General features: G+C 37.6%; 1 protein-coding gene across 1 annotated transcript in view; it reads right to left on the reverse strand.

Annotated features, from left to right (window-relative positions):
- Window positions 1–203: 203 nt before the first annotated feature.
- The window catches only part of LOC140267239 (disks large-associated protein 2-like), a 92,406-nt gene continuing 77,061 nt past the window's right edge, over window positions 204–15,548 (reverse strand). The window contains exons 9-13 of the mRNA XM_072362456.1: window positions 14,262–14,347; window positions 13,772–14,178; window positions 13,413–13,504; window positions 11,049–11,201; window positions 204–9,023 (exon numbers count right to left, since the gene is read on the reverse strand). Of these exons, the coding sequence (XP_072218557.1) occupies window positions 8,808–9,023; window positions 11,049–11,201; window positions 13,413–13,504; window positions 13,772–14,178; window positions 14,262–14,347 (954 nt within the window). The 3' untranslated portion in view covers window positions 204–8,807. The remainder of the gene's footprint in view (window positions 9,024–11,048; window positions 11,202–13,412; window positions 13,505–13,771; window positions 14,179–14,261; window positions 14,348–15,548) is intronic.

Consider the following 15,548-nt stretch of genomic DNA (forward strand, 5'->3'; position numbering starts at 1 on the left):
TACCTTTTACAGAACTACAAAGATCTTAGCGGACGAATTAAAGCTTTTTTAAATTCCACATAAATAACGGAATGACTACCTTTTTCATCACTGAACCACCTGCCTGGTAGCCTATAAAGAAATAAAGCATTGTCTTACAACAGTGCCATTTTCTTCAAAAAGTTTAATTTGCATAAATATTTACAACAGATGGTTGAGAGCAGTAGAATTGGCAAAATATAATAAACCACATTGATAAAGCAGGGAAAAATGAAATGATAAAACCTGTTAAAAGAATAAAAACAAACTTGCATTTTAAAAGAAAGTTTAAAACAATGAATTAATAAACCAATCTAGAAATGAAATACTCAGTTTAAAGTAATCTTACAAACACAAACTGATCTGTAGATTGCTGTAATACTGACCAGCAATGAAACACTAATTAATACATTCATTTTCACTATCCTGCATGCTATCTGAAGATCTTATAAAATAATGTTGACAAAGGAACATTAAACAATAGAAACATGGTCAAGAGCGGAAAATAGTTCCAATTAAATTAGGCATATATTATATATTTATATATGTATATTTCTGTACAAATACTGAATATTTGGCATTATATTTATCCTCATTATTGATATATTTAACAATTTCAAAATAGTTTTAAACTAACCACAAACCTTTATATGCTATCAAATTTTTCTCATGTGACTTCCCAAAACCCATGAGAGGCCTTTTAGTTATTTTCTACCCAAAGCCACAACACTATAGACATTTCTCCACCAAAGGTTAACAAAACAGTGACTGCTCTCTCTCCTCATAAATGATTTACAAAAAAAGACAAGAAAAGAAAGATATAAAAACATATGCAAATATGGTCTGCATGTAATTCTGTATTAATTGTGAAAATATCTCCAGTATTGATTGAACCACAAGCAGCAGCTACCAGTCTCGTCTCACGGACGCTGCAGACTGATTCATATTTACTCAGGCCTTGCACGCAGGGCCACTGAGGCTACAAAGAAAATGTTCCCAAAAAAATCAATGTCATGACATAGGCAAATATTACATGTAAACCTTAATGTTGCCTCTTTTAAAATGAAGCCAGCACAACTTTAGCCTATTGAAAAGAATAGTTTGACATTCCTGCAAATTGTTTAGAATTTGTATCACTCTTATTGTGTGATGGGCTGAATATGAAGATTATTTCTAGCTTAGCTTAGCATAAAGACTAGGAGAAAGGGAAAAGCTCGTCAAAATCATTTAGTAAGCACTGGTAGTATTACCTTCATGTCATATCTAACTTACTTATTCCATACCATTGAGGTAAAAGTTATAGTTTGTGACTAGGCTAAGATGACCATCTCCTGGCTTTAACTTAAAACTTATCTGTACAGGGCAAACCAATATGTTGTGCTGGCCCAATAAATAGACCAGCAAAAAAATCCACTTAACCAGTAACTACAAATAAAACAAATGAGATCTAACATGTTCTCATTTTTTACAGGAGTCCTGCTAAGCAAAGCTAACTAGCCCATTGTCATAGTCGCATATCATACGAATAACTTCTCCAAGCAAGAGTATGAAAAACATATTCCCTCCTGCTAAACAGTTGGGAAACAAATAAAAATCCTTTCAGAAACCCACAGAGCAAGTTGAAAAGTCATCCTTAATGTTTAAATTAGGCTTATTGCTTGAAGAGCAGACACAATCTCTCTGAGTTCATGTGAGCATGACATCAAATGTTCATATTTACTTGACTTTAGCTCAGTTTGTAAAAACAGGCTCCAAAGTCCATGAGAAGAAGTGGAATTTATGAGAAGAGAGAGCAAACAATAGAAAGACATCTTTGCAGTGCAACTGTAACAGAAAAAGGAGAACAGCTTTCCATGAATTGAGATCTTCTTGAACATCCTCAAGATCAAGAAGCGAAACTGAAGCGGCTATCTTGAGGATGCATCTTGACACAGCTGTTGTAGTGTTTGTGTGTATTTGATGCTTTTGGTGTGTGCTGATTGTCAGAATCAACAGCAACAGAAAAGCAAACAAAAAGAAGATTTATGAAAGGTACAAGGAGAGAAGTTAGTTGATTAAGCACCTATACAGACCTCTGCGAGGTTTATCTTCAGGACAGCTGTTAGATTATGTAAAATGTGGTGCTGCAAGAAGTGACTAAACAGGAAAAAAGTAACCAGAGCAAACTAACCTCTCACATCCGTGTGAATCATTTCAGAGCATTGCTGAAAGTTAGTCAAACGTTTTCTCTGTACACAGTTCTGTCTTAAATCAGTGTAAAGTAAATCCTAACAGACAGATGAACTGTATCACAGTTGATGACAATGACAGCACATGTTTTTGCGTCTGAAGGGTTCAGCACAATGAACATAGTGTTTACAGTGCTCACTTGAATGAAAGGTGATCTGCACTGGGGCCTAGAAATTCTGCCGCCCTGCAGAAGTACTGCTGCATAGTACACAGGCATGACAAAGTATTCCTATGGAGCTCACAACTACTCCTACTAAACCATGTACTTCACCGTGAGGTAAATAGCTGTAGGCAAGCTCCCTTTCATTGTATGAAAACACTATTGCACTTTTTGGCTGGTCAAGTGTTGTCAGTCTCCAGATTCTGTGTACATGTAGATGCCAAAATGGCAAAAACATCAGAAGAATACAATATTATAACTAGAAGGGAAAAATAAAGATATATATTTTTAAAAGTCTTTTATGAGTAACTGAGATGGTTGTGGCATCAACTGACATGTTATCAGTGTCACATCCACAGAGTCTCCTCAACTCGTGTTTTTAAACCGAGCTCTCTATTGCGATCAGTTGTGAATCTTTTTTTTTTTTACTTTAAAGAAGAAAAGAAATACAAACAAATACTCCTTTGATATCCTCTAGACTGTTTTGTGCTGAAGTTTATTACAGTAGGACGTTTGAATCAGTCAGGTATAAATAAATTCATTTTAAACTCTGCAGTCTGACCCAGCCCAGTTTCCAGCCCTTTATGAAGGAACAAGCTTGCACTCTAAAAGATGTTGCAGTCCTTTCACATACCACAACCCAAAACATTCACTCAGTCCTATGAGAATCAAACTGTAAGGCACCTGAGGATTTGTCATGTACATAGTTGCCAAACTCCTTAGCCCCTCATAGCATGGTGGGGGAAATGGGAAACACAAAAGAAATATATTCAGCAATTCACAGAAGGTTGTATGAAAATGGTACCATGATGATAGAACAGCCCTGCATGATACCACAAAAAAACACATTGTGCAAACGATTGTGTATCTAATATCACATATAATCTATTACTTATAACTGTTGATCACCTCCAGGACAACGAGGTGTGATTTTTGAGGAAACCTCTGTGTTATACATCAACCGAAGTAACATTGTTATGACTCCAGTGGCTGGGAGGCTGGGGGTTTAGCTCCTTATAGTCTTAATCGCTCCTCTTCTTTTAATATGGTACATGAAAATATCATTGAGAAGGTAATTTATGGACTTTGTGTGGCTCATGATAGAAAATTGTTAATTAGATTTTGCTCTTGGTCGGTGAGTAAAACTGATTCAACGTGCGAGGAAAGTCTTTGCAACAAAAATTGAAACCTGAAGCTAGTTTTTATTTATTTTACTTTTGGAAAACCTAGACTGGTGGTAATGAATACTATTTAATCAGCACTACACATGATAGAGTCACAGTTTGCAGTCTGTGGGAAGTAGATTAGATCTGACTTTGATTTTAGTCAGGTGGAAGAGCAGTTGGATTGCTAAAGTAGCCATCAGCCGTTGTCATTCAGATAAATCGTTTACAAAGAGTAAAAGTGAAGGGTACAACTTCGGGGCAAACCAGTTAAATAAATGAGGACTTTGATATATCAACGCTAACTGCATATTCCTTCCAACCACAAGATGATCGAAGATGCTGACATTAATAGACAAGCCCCAGGAAAATGAAGATGGTCCACCAAAGAAAGCCTGTAAAATTATTTGTGACAGTAAGAGTGACCACCTTAAGTGATATATTTCCTACATAACTTTTCTTTCATTTCTGTGATGGAAATGTGTGCACTGCAGCTCTAAACCACATTATATGAAGCCAATGTTATAAATAGCATGGTAAAATGTGTAAATGGTTGTTAAAAAGTTGATTAATCTATGATACAAAGAGCAAGAACATTTCTCCCCCAATAAAAATGACTTTTTCTTTTCGTTAATTTTTACTTTGTAGAAAAATACAGCATGGGAATTGATTCAAAGACTAAATGAACTGACTCTAATGTACAAAACTATTACTTTACCAACACCACAATGGCCACAATTTCCCAAATAATTGTTGGAAAAGAGGGCATCCTCCGTGTCTTTCTCACTTTCGCACTATTAAATATCTAAACAGAACACTGAAACAGCTCGAATATTAATTGTCAGCCAGCGAGCTTAAGGCCTTAATAGCCTGTAATTACTTTACATATATCTTTCGTGTGCAAGAAGGGTAATTACATCAGTCACGACCTGTTGGATCCCTCCTCTCTGGAATGCAGTACAAGTGGTGTAGATGCTATTGATTCATTAAACTCAAAAGGGTAAGCCCATATTATCAGTCTCTGTTGGTATATAATGCACTTGAATTTTCAAGCAAATTATTCTTCGTAGTCCTTTAGTCTAGAGTGGTGAATGCAGCCCATAGGATAAATTATCTGACTTAAATTAGATGTATTCATTTGTACATATACATATAGAGATATGTCCATATATATGGATATTAACATAATATATTTTCAATTAATTTTGTGTAGAATTTTATTCAAGTCACAATCATTTGAAGAATATTGACTTAAAGAGCAGACTCTCAACTTTAATTTGAGGTTATTCACATCCAAAACTGAAGGAGGGGTTTCGGAATTACAACCCTTTAATATAACGCTCTTTTTAATTGGAAGATTGACCCAAACGGCCTCTTAATGTAAGTGAAACAGGCTATCCTGTGGCTGCAAACACAAAAATCCACCAGGGGAATGCACTGAAGATCCTGGCTACATGGAAAAGCTTGTATGACCACAAAGGACAGCTGAGGTTAAATTCTCCTCATCTCATCCATTCAAGTGAAGAACACTCTTGAAGGTAGAAATATGATTATCTCCATCTACCATGAAGAGAAGCCTTTATAAGACCCAAAACAAATGATTTACCACAAGATGCATATCATTCATAAGCTTAAAAGGGAGAAGGGCCAGATTAGACTGTCAAAATATCCTGAGCAGTCCAGAGCAGTTCTGAAACAGCATTCTTTGGACATATGAAACAAAGCAATCTGCACCAGAATGACAGGAAGAAAAAAGCATGGCGAGGGCTGAGAGCAGATCATGATCCAAAACATACAAAATCCTCCGTGAAATATGAAGAGGCTGTGTAAGGGCTTGTGATACTGACACTGTGACACAGTATCATTAGTGTTTACTGATGGAATGATAAGAAATGTAAGTAGCTGGAAGAATTCTGTATAGGGGTATAGGGACATACCGTCTGATCAGATTCAGCCAAATGCAGCAAACTTAATCTGACTGTGCTTCAGAGTACAGATGATCAACGACCCAAGATATACTGAATAAACAACCACGGTGGCTTTTGAAGGTGCAGAAGTTGAATATTGGCCAATCATCTGATTTCAGTTGGATTATGTTTCACTTGCAGAAGACAAAACTACAAGCAAAAGCCCAAAGACAGCTGTTGTGTTGTCCAGGAAAAGTATTTATAAAGCAGAAACGTATTCTTTGGCGATGTCCAGGGGTTACAGATTCTTTTAAATTTACATTTCATCTGTAGTTATGTTATTTGAGCCCCGAAAAAGGCAGTTGCACATATTAAGGAACAGCAATTTCAAAGTCCTTCGTCTGATTTAAAGGTAGATTAAAGCTGCAAGAAACGCTCTTATCATTATAACTGTAAACCAAAAATGTTTTTTGTATATACTCAAAAGACTGTCCCAGTCTCCAAAAATTCTGGACCTATTAGCCTAAACTCCAACAAAACTTTTGAATTCACTGTTTTTTTCTTTCTGCCTGTAACTCTGAATAAAAACAAGACAGGAAGCATGATTCAGTTTAGATATGTGTGCTGGAGTTATGTAGAGAACCAGCACTTTTTCATCATGTTTGAGTTATGTAGTTGTATCACTTTTGACCTGCATAACAGAATTCTAGTTAAACGCTAATCTTCACACGTATTGAAGCAAAATAATTCTTCTGCATTATATAGAAATCAGCGAAAAAAATACATATTTCCCGATTTTAAACATGCACCCTCTCTCTTAATACTAGTAGACTTAAACAGAAAATATGATTTCAGATAAGAAAAAGCAAAATATAAAGAAAATGGCTGGAACCTTGCCCAACTTGATTCAATTTCAACAGCTGCTTATCTCCTGGGACTATTTTTTCTGTTGTGTTTTTTGCATCATTCTACATTCATGAGTGATTTGGTTAAGGCCATTTGGTAAATTAAGGGTCTCCGATTTAGCAAACTCATTGTAAAGTTAAATAGTCCCGCTGTATGTGCGAGCAAAACAAATCCAATCAAAATCCCTCATGACGTTTCCCTGCCTCAGAACACAGACTGCTTTCCCTTACTGAACGCATTACAGTAAATCGAGAAACATTAAACACTGTACTGCAACATAATTCTTGCGGAAATATCAACATTTGTAATAATTAGCTGGGGATAGATTGGCAAATGAGGATGAATGGGCATGCACTGCATGAGTAAGGGAATATAAAATATGAGGAGGTACTATGATGTACTTTCAGATAGCAGTATGCCCTTGGCTCAAAGTGGACATTTTAGATTTTACCTTAAGGTTGGTGGAATGTAAAAGCCTGTAATTTCTCCCATCTGATGAACAAATATCCCTGAACCCTTTTCATTTCAGACAAAGAAGTTAAGCAATAAAACCTTCTCTTCATTTAAATCACTGAGGGCAAGAGCATTGCAAAGATGATCGTTTCTAATGTCACAATCTACCACCAGTCACTGGGGAGACAGCGGGCACCATGTTAATAAATCTCTGTTTAAAAAGTCCTTGAGTGTGTGTGTGTGTGAGTGTGTGCGCGTGCACATAGGACTGGGTAAAGGACGACAGTTTTAGAGTAAAAAGCAGCACCATTTACTATAGTAACTGAATATTGTTAAAGTGTCATTTGCACCTGTCTTTCATAGACTATATGAGCAGATCAATAAAGAACAGAAGGTCAGATGCAGAGTGTTATGGGAAAAAAAGTGAGCTAAGACACACCTCTTAATCACCAGGACAGATGCACTATCAAATCAGCCAACGGCTTTTTGACTATAAATACGAAATCATACTGTAGATTGTGATGTTGGTCATATGATAGATACTGTAGGTAGAATTAAAAGTGTTAGAATCAAAATATTTTATTTCAGTGGCATTAATGCCATCAAAAGAAATGAAAAGAAATGAAACAAGGTGCAATTTCTATGATCTGTAGAGTAATATGAAATTCTGTAGTAAATTCTCCATATCTGTCCTTGCAATTCAACTGCAACAATATCGCATGAGCTTCATAAACTACATTTCCCTTGGAAATACAAACATGAATATTATAAGGTGCAAAATGCATTGTTTGATGCAGCCACCTCTTCCAGGTTGCGGTAACTGTCTCTTGTTAATAATTCATATTTGTTCTGCAATGGAAATGCATCCAGCAGCAAATAAATCACAGATCTTACAAAATGTCAAGTCCTAAGACGGGATGATATTGCAGCAATGAAATTTGATAAATGTGGAAATAATGGTTTCAGACTTTAGTCTGATTTCTAAATCTAGGTCAGCAACACTGGTCAACAGCTGCAGCATGCCTGGGAAGGATGATAAAGAGCAAACGTGCCACATTCCGACCCCATTTTTTCTCATCTCATGACCACAAACTTGGTAGGACATTTAGGGGACAAATAATCAGCCATTGTCAAATGTTTTAAATGTAGTCTTAACATTAGTGAGAAAACATTCTGTGTGCTTGCTCAAAACAATCTGGGCGATACGGGAGACTGCTGCCACTCTTCCTACACATGGCGCTTTAGCCACAGACCATTGTTGCTGATGTGTGAAAAGTTGCACTTGAATTTGACAAGTGTATAATTATCCTTATATGCAATGGTGCAGTGGCAACAGCTGAGAGGACAAAGAAAGGGTTAATTAAAGGCTTTAAAAAATGCCTAAATTTAGTTGATTTAGTTGAATTAATGCTTATTTCATGGTAGGGAAGCTCATTCTCAGCTGGAGGCAAAAAGGTCTCCTGTGGTTTTAAAGCTACACTAGGCAAATATACATGTTAGTAGCTCCAGGTGGCAGAGGCATGTAAATTAAAACCCACAATTCATCTCTGCATAAACACCTGTACTCACCAGTTTAGACCTGGGATAATTTTTACCCAGAGGATACCAAAAGAACCAAGGGGAGTAAGGGAAATGTTTTGGTGTCCAGCTCTTACTTTTTTGTTGACATTTTGGGAGTTATTTAAACTTGTTTGGGATTTGAAAATATTGTATAAACCTGACTCAATTGATCTGACCCTGTGGCAGCATTTCAGCTCTTTTTACTGTTTTCATTTCATCTGAAAAATCATGGAATTTAATTTGACAATTTTGCCTAGTGTAGCTTTAGCAGGGGCAACCCAGAGAATGGTAACAGGTAGAAAAAATGGACAAGCAGTGATAACGGTTGACAGAAAAAGAAGGTGGATGTAACGCCTTGAGCTGGTGTCAGGAGAAGATGGACAGGAGAAGCTGAGGATGAATGTGTCGACCTCAAAGCCGTGTCTGGGCTTCAGGGATGTAGATCTCGATGCTGTCTGCCCTCTCTGTGGCTGAGTTCTGTCTAAATGAAGCTGCTCGTTTGGCAGCCATGAGGCGTCTGCGGGCTTCCTGTCGCTGGCGGTCCTGAAGGTCCAGAGAGCGCTCTCGTGTTACACCACCGCGCCCCTTTGTTGGCCTCTTTGGCAGAGGTGGCGGCCACTTTCGCTCCTTGGAAGACAAAACAATGAGATACACTGAGGCAAAGCTGAACAGAACAGTTTATCAGAAGCACTTGCACACAAATGTGCCTGAAACAGACGAAAAATTGAAAGGCAAGGCATCTGTAGAGACCCTCACACTGCTCTGAAATAAAATATACACATATAATGTTAGTCTTCCACTTTACTATGTTAGCACACTGCCAATGCTAAGATTACCCTTACTTTGCAAGTTTGTTTGTATATACAAATATGGTGGAAATACTCTATACTCTATACTGGCACATAAAAAAAAAGCCACATAATCAAATTAAAGGTTTAAAAGCTCGATTTTGAAAAAGAGGCAATTGATGAGACCTGTTGTTAAAGCAAATGGTCTAACAAATTAGTAAAAAGATTCAAAGAATGAAAAACAAAAATTAATAATAAACAAAGCATAACTCTAAATAAATAGTCTACAATTCAAATTATGTTAAAACTAAACTAAGCATATTTGCCAGTAAGATACAGCACATATATTTGAACACTACTTAGATGTGTATCACTGCTGCTGTGCTCTGCACTCATAGTGAGCTGTCTGGAGAAAACAAGATCACATTGATACAACATTTGTTTGTATGTTATCCCAAAACTGACCCTTCATTCAGCTATGCAAACATAATTGAGAATTGTGCAGAAAAAGTTAAATCAACTGATGCTGAAAAGCTGGCTAAGAAATAAGGCAGACAGTTACAAAATGCTGAATCCGATTGAATAAATGTTGTATTTGTAATATAGAGCACTGTTGGTGCAGATGTACGCATCATACACAGAGCTGGGCAACTCTGCCTAAGCTTTGGTATGACAGCTTGAAAGTATGAAAATTATTTAAGCTGCATGCTTTTCATAATCAAACACTTCTGAGAGGCTTTGTGTGGACGTGTTAGGCAGTGCTCTCCACCATCAATTACAAAAACACTAAATCAGGAAAAAGATGAAGTATCAATTCCAAGGTGCACTCAAACTGATAGCTCAATACCTCATTTAGACCTTGTGTGTTTATTTGTCACACAGATGCATTACACATTATATCAATGCAACATTTTCTTGGGAAGAATTTCTGATGGAAAGCTGGTGTTGGTTTAAAAAAGTGACTGACTTGAAGAAGAGGGGCCATGCACAGAGCATCTGTGTCACTGCTAGTGCTCAGTTTCATGGAGCTTGCAATGTGCCTGTTAACTGCTGGAGGTAAATGACTGCTTAGAGCTACAACTGTTGTAAAAAGATAATTATCTAAGTGCCCTGAAGAATCGTGTGTATTTCTAACAACACCATACCCATCTAAATGTGCAACTGCAAGCATCACTCTTATAAATATGTTTTTATGTATACTGTATTATAGGTGCTGTAACTGGATGCTTTTATGACTTTAATGTTTTCTTGATGATTGATGTTTGTGCTTTGCCATTTAATAATAATACAATCATGTTTTTAACTGCACTATGTCCTGGGAAATACTACTTTGATATCTACTTTTAAAAATCTCTTTGCAATGAGGAACCGATTCATGGGATTTTAATTAATTTTGCAAATGTGCTGATAATGCTAAATACCTACGCTTTTCCAGCATTTTTTGTACTTTTGTTTGCACATATTCCTATCAGTAGTCAGAGGATTTTGTGTGCAGATATACATACATGGCCACTCTCTTGCACATTCACTATGATGATGTCAAATTCCTGCTGCCTCTTGAATGGAACAGCTTACTACTATTGAAATGTACTTTTATTCATATGAATAAGAGATAATACATTAATTTTGTGGTTGGTTCAATCTGAGCTGATGGTTTCAATGGGAAACAAGCTTTTATAGAGAATGCTGTCTGCTTTCAAAGCTAAACAGATGCTGCCTTCTTGTTTCTGCTCAGTAACCTCCTGCTGGTCCCAAGTCTAAAAGGGAACAATAATGTTGTTAGTGTAGTTTTCTTGCAAGCTGGGCGAGTTCATCTGGAGCCCATTAAGACTAATTATTAAGAGTGTGTAGAGCCCAATTATACCTTCTTATCGGGGCTCTCCACCAGCTGCCACTGGTTGCTCTTGATCTGCTGCAGCTCATCAAACTTGGCAGTGACATCATCAATGGAAAGCTGCAAAAGGTCCCAGAATCCAGCCAGGTCCTGAGATGTGGGTCTGGGCATGGCGCTGGGGTCCTGAATTGACAGCAATTTACAAATTATAATTGCAACTATAGCAAACTTTTTTTGCACCACCTTTTTTGAAAGAAATGTATCATTTTAAGCTGAGACTAAAAATCAAACAAACAAACAATAATGGCTACTCAACTTAATTCTTAATAATGATTATAAATCACCACTCAACAATGCAATCCGCATTCAAATAGTGTGAAATATTTGTAGAGCTTTTTGCTGGTCATTGTAACTTCTTCAGTTAAATCTCACCATCATGACCACTGTGTGGCAGTACAACCCCAACAATGGTTCACAACCTAAAATAAAGGCATCTAGAAACATTAGTTATGTGTCTTTAGGGCAAGATAACCAAATAACAAGTTTATAAAGTGTCTTTGTTAATTATTTAAATCACATGCTTCTTAGCTAAAAACCTTGCTGTGTATTTTTAGAACAGATATAATCACTGGATACCTCCGGTTTCAAATCTTAATATGTCATATATAATGTATATTTGGTTATTTTATAAGAGTTTGTTACAACAGATGAGATTAGATTAGATTAGATGTTTTTTTTCTTATCAGTCCACAGATAAAAATGTACTATAAATGGCCAGAGGGGGGAACTTAATAATGAATAAAAGAAAATAAAATCAATTTGTCATGTTCTTAGCAATAACATGTTATATTAAAGATAAAAGAAGGCTGGAGCTCACTGATTCTAATGCAGTTTAGTAGTGCACACAGACTAATGTTTCATCGCTACTGACACTACTACTTTTGCTGTTAACATGTTATATAAATCACACACAAATGAATTAGACTTACACAACGCTTACACACTTACATAATTTAGTTTGGAAGAAAATGAAAAGCCTGATAAACTTAGGTGCTCTGGAATTGGAGGCCTCTGGTTGTTTGTACCACATATTTTAAGGAAAACAGTCTTTAGGATATGCTTTATCCATACATTCTTAGTATAAAAACTAGAAGTTATTACTTATTTGAATACTAACATTATGTAAATCATTTTTCATTGTGTTCAGAAATGTCCATTGTCTAATGTTAGGTCTTATATGTTTATGATTAATGTAATTTACATAAACTAATAAAGCTTAATGTCTATTTTAGACATTCTTTTATTGGTTTGGAAATTAAGTCTTGTGGAGTTAAGATGTGAAAATTTTGAATATTTGAACGATAAATATACAATTCTTGTTACCACTGCAGAGCTGTTAATGTTACCTCTTCAGATGACTGATGAACTGAAAGTAACAACTCACACAAACAGACAGTCAGACAAACTTGTGCATTCACTGCCTCAGACAGCAAACATGAAGTGAATGGGAACTTAGACAATGAAAAGGTCCATCAAGCCATACTTCAGAAGAAGATTCAAGGCTTTTTATAGACACAAAGTGCAGTTCCAGCACCATCCAGTTGTTGAAACAGAGTCCTTTTCTTTTTATGACATATCTGAAAGCTCAGGGCAATCTAAGGCTTGTCACTACCAATGTTAAACTTAATTCATCATCCTGTTATCTGTGGGGAGAAAGGGAGAGAGTGCACCCAAGATCATCCAGAAGAAAGCAACACACCCAAGATGACACAAACACACACGCAAACACACATACACATTAAAAAAACTGCACAAGGCAGTAGGAGAGCAGATGTGAACCACCTACACAAGGTTCTGCATTTCATTAGAAATTTTGTTTTAATTAGCCTTACATTAGAGGGATGTGATTAAGTTTCTGACTCACTTTCACTGTCTCACCTAATTTTGTCTGTAGAAACATCCCACTGCCTTCATCCTATATACGCTGACTCTGTGAATTGTTTGCATTAGAAAAGGTATGAGTTTCCAGTAGACGTGACATGAGGGCCAAACAGTGAGACAGTATGGCAGTTCATTATTCAAACTCTCGGTTCCCATTCAACCTGCTGCCTCTGTGCATTACTGGATAGTCTCAACACAGGTGCTGCTTCCTATTGGAATTCCCCTTTCGTTTACTGCAGGGTCAATAGAAGCAGAGAGACTGCTCCACTATCGATCTCTGTGGTCTATTTCTGGAAGATGTACAAGTGCCGCGTCAGGTCAACCCCTTCTTAAAACTCTGAGATGGGGAAACCGATCAGCAAATTTTCTCCTGATCTGAACTGTGGATTTTTGTGTAACATATTAACAGCATGGAGATACAATGTTCTCGTTTAAAAGACAAACATTACTCACCAGATTCTGCTGGCACAGCCAATAAAACTGCTGGAACTTTTGAGACATTAGTAGCTGAGCACTTCCAACTGCACTCCGGATTTTTCCTAGGACTGAAACACACAAACATACACACAAACAGATTCTGGATTTATCACTGACAGCTTGGCAAAAGTCAACATGTTGAGCATCTTTCAGGCATTCACAACAATCCAATCTGCTCACAAAGTGCTTGTCACGACTCAGTATCCTTATAGTCAACATCGCAGCTAACACTGAGCATGTTCACTGTGGCTACACTGGTACACAGGCTGCAAAAGATCACAGAGAAAGTGTTGACATCATGCAACAAAATCCAAGGCTCCCCTCAGGACACTCACTCTCCTCTGACAGGTCATGCTCCTCTGCCTCTCTCTCCATCTCTTTGCACCATCCTTCCAGCCGCTTGGTTTCATTGTGAAGGAGCTGCATGAACCAGCTGCCGTCCCTGCGAAGGGGGGAAACTCGACCTGTGTCGGTGTTCTCCAGGCTGGGTTCGACCAGCCAGGATTCAGGCTGTGGGCTGGGAGGCCCACTCGAAGGCCGGTAGTCCTCCCTGTAACTGAACAGGCCCTGTGTGCGTACCGTCCGGATGGCTCCATACTGTGTTGGTGTGCTGGGCTCAGAGTGGCGGCCGAAGCCACCACCAAACTGCAGACCTTTGTCCTCCATGGAAGGAAAGCCCTCCAGTTCCATGTCTGCTTGCACTGCAGTTGTCACGCTATTGGAGCGCTTGAACCTCCCACGCCTGACAGGTACAACAACGGAATGTAAACTTGGAACAAAATAAACCCAATTATCATGATGCTTTTCTTCATCTGCACTACATACCGTTTTTTATCCTCCACTTGGATCCCTATAGAATGGAACCGAGGAAGGCCTTTACTTTCAGCTTCAGAGTCTGTCACAGATTCCACCTGGTAAACAGTGACAACAGATCAGAACTGCCATCATTTACAATTCAAATGTAGTCACACAGAGTTACAGAGACATTCATACAATCTAAAACAGTTTCTGACAGTGGTGCCTGAAAGTTTCTCAGTATTGCAGTTCTGTGGGTGGCTAAAGAAAAACTGAAACTGAAACCAAACATTTCAGGTAACAACTGATCAGTTTTCACATTCACTTGGAGGATTCAGTACTAGGATGTTGGTGGGTTTCCTCTCATCAACTTCTCGCTCCTGGTCCCTCAACAGCATTTCAGCTGAATTAAAGCCAGCTCAGGCCCTGGAGGTGGCCGTTCCAAAAATTACATTTATTCTTCTTTCACCATTCTTTGGTAATAGCCTGTGTGCTTAGAAACGGTATCTTCCTACATGACCCACTTTTAAAAATTCACTTCATGGATGTCCTCATACTTTTACTTATAATTTACTGTGGATTGTGGGAAGCCATGTAGAGATGGCTTTGTAATCTTTACCAGCTTTGGTAGGACCTGATCAGGTTCTATCAGGTCTCACTCCCACCAAACAGTCATCTCACTAACTGAAAACGCCTGAGTTCACTATCAAAATAACAATCCATTTTACATAGGTTTACATACTTTTGCACCTCACAAATATGTCATGGTGGATCCATTTCTTCATTAAGAAAATGACCAAACAAAAAACTTTTGCCCCCCCCCCTTTTTTAGTTGTGTTATCTTTATCTTTTCTTAGGATTAGCGTGAAAATCTGATGAATTTGCAAACGGTCATGCAATGTCATCCTCCTTGTCATCCAACCATCCAGGTTGCAGTGTGATTGGCTGGTGGATATTCTGGTTTTGATTAATAATTTCTTTGTTTTCAAGGTTAGCTTCCTTTTGACAAATAAGTGAAATAATCTGTTAAAAAGTCACGATGGAGCTTATTTCATAGCACTTTCGTTCTTACCTTTTTAACAACTGAAGAGTACCGTAAGTAGTAGTCAGTACAAGTTTATAACAACAATATATCATGTATTTTTTTCTTTCCAGGGTTTCCAGTTTTTATCTCAAGTCCAGTTTATGTCCTTGTGGACCAGAATTATATTAATCTTATCCAGGAGTTTGGCATTGAGGAGGCACAGTTCATACTGGAAAATGCATTCAAGAGCTCATAAAATCACCAAATGGATCAAAGTGAGAAAGAGAGATTAT

Source organism: Leuresthes tenuis, unplaced genomic scaffold, assembly GCF_036924035.1.
Source record: "Leuresthes tenuis unplaced genomic scaffold, fLeuTen1.0.hap1 SCAF_13, whole genome shotgun sequence".
NCBI lineage: Eukaryota > Metazoa > Chordata > Actinopteri > Atheriniformes > Atherinopsidae > Leuresthes > Leuresthes tenuis.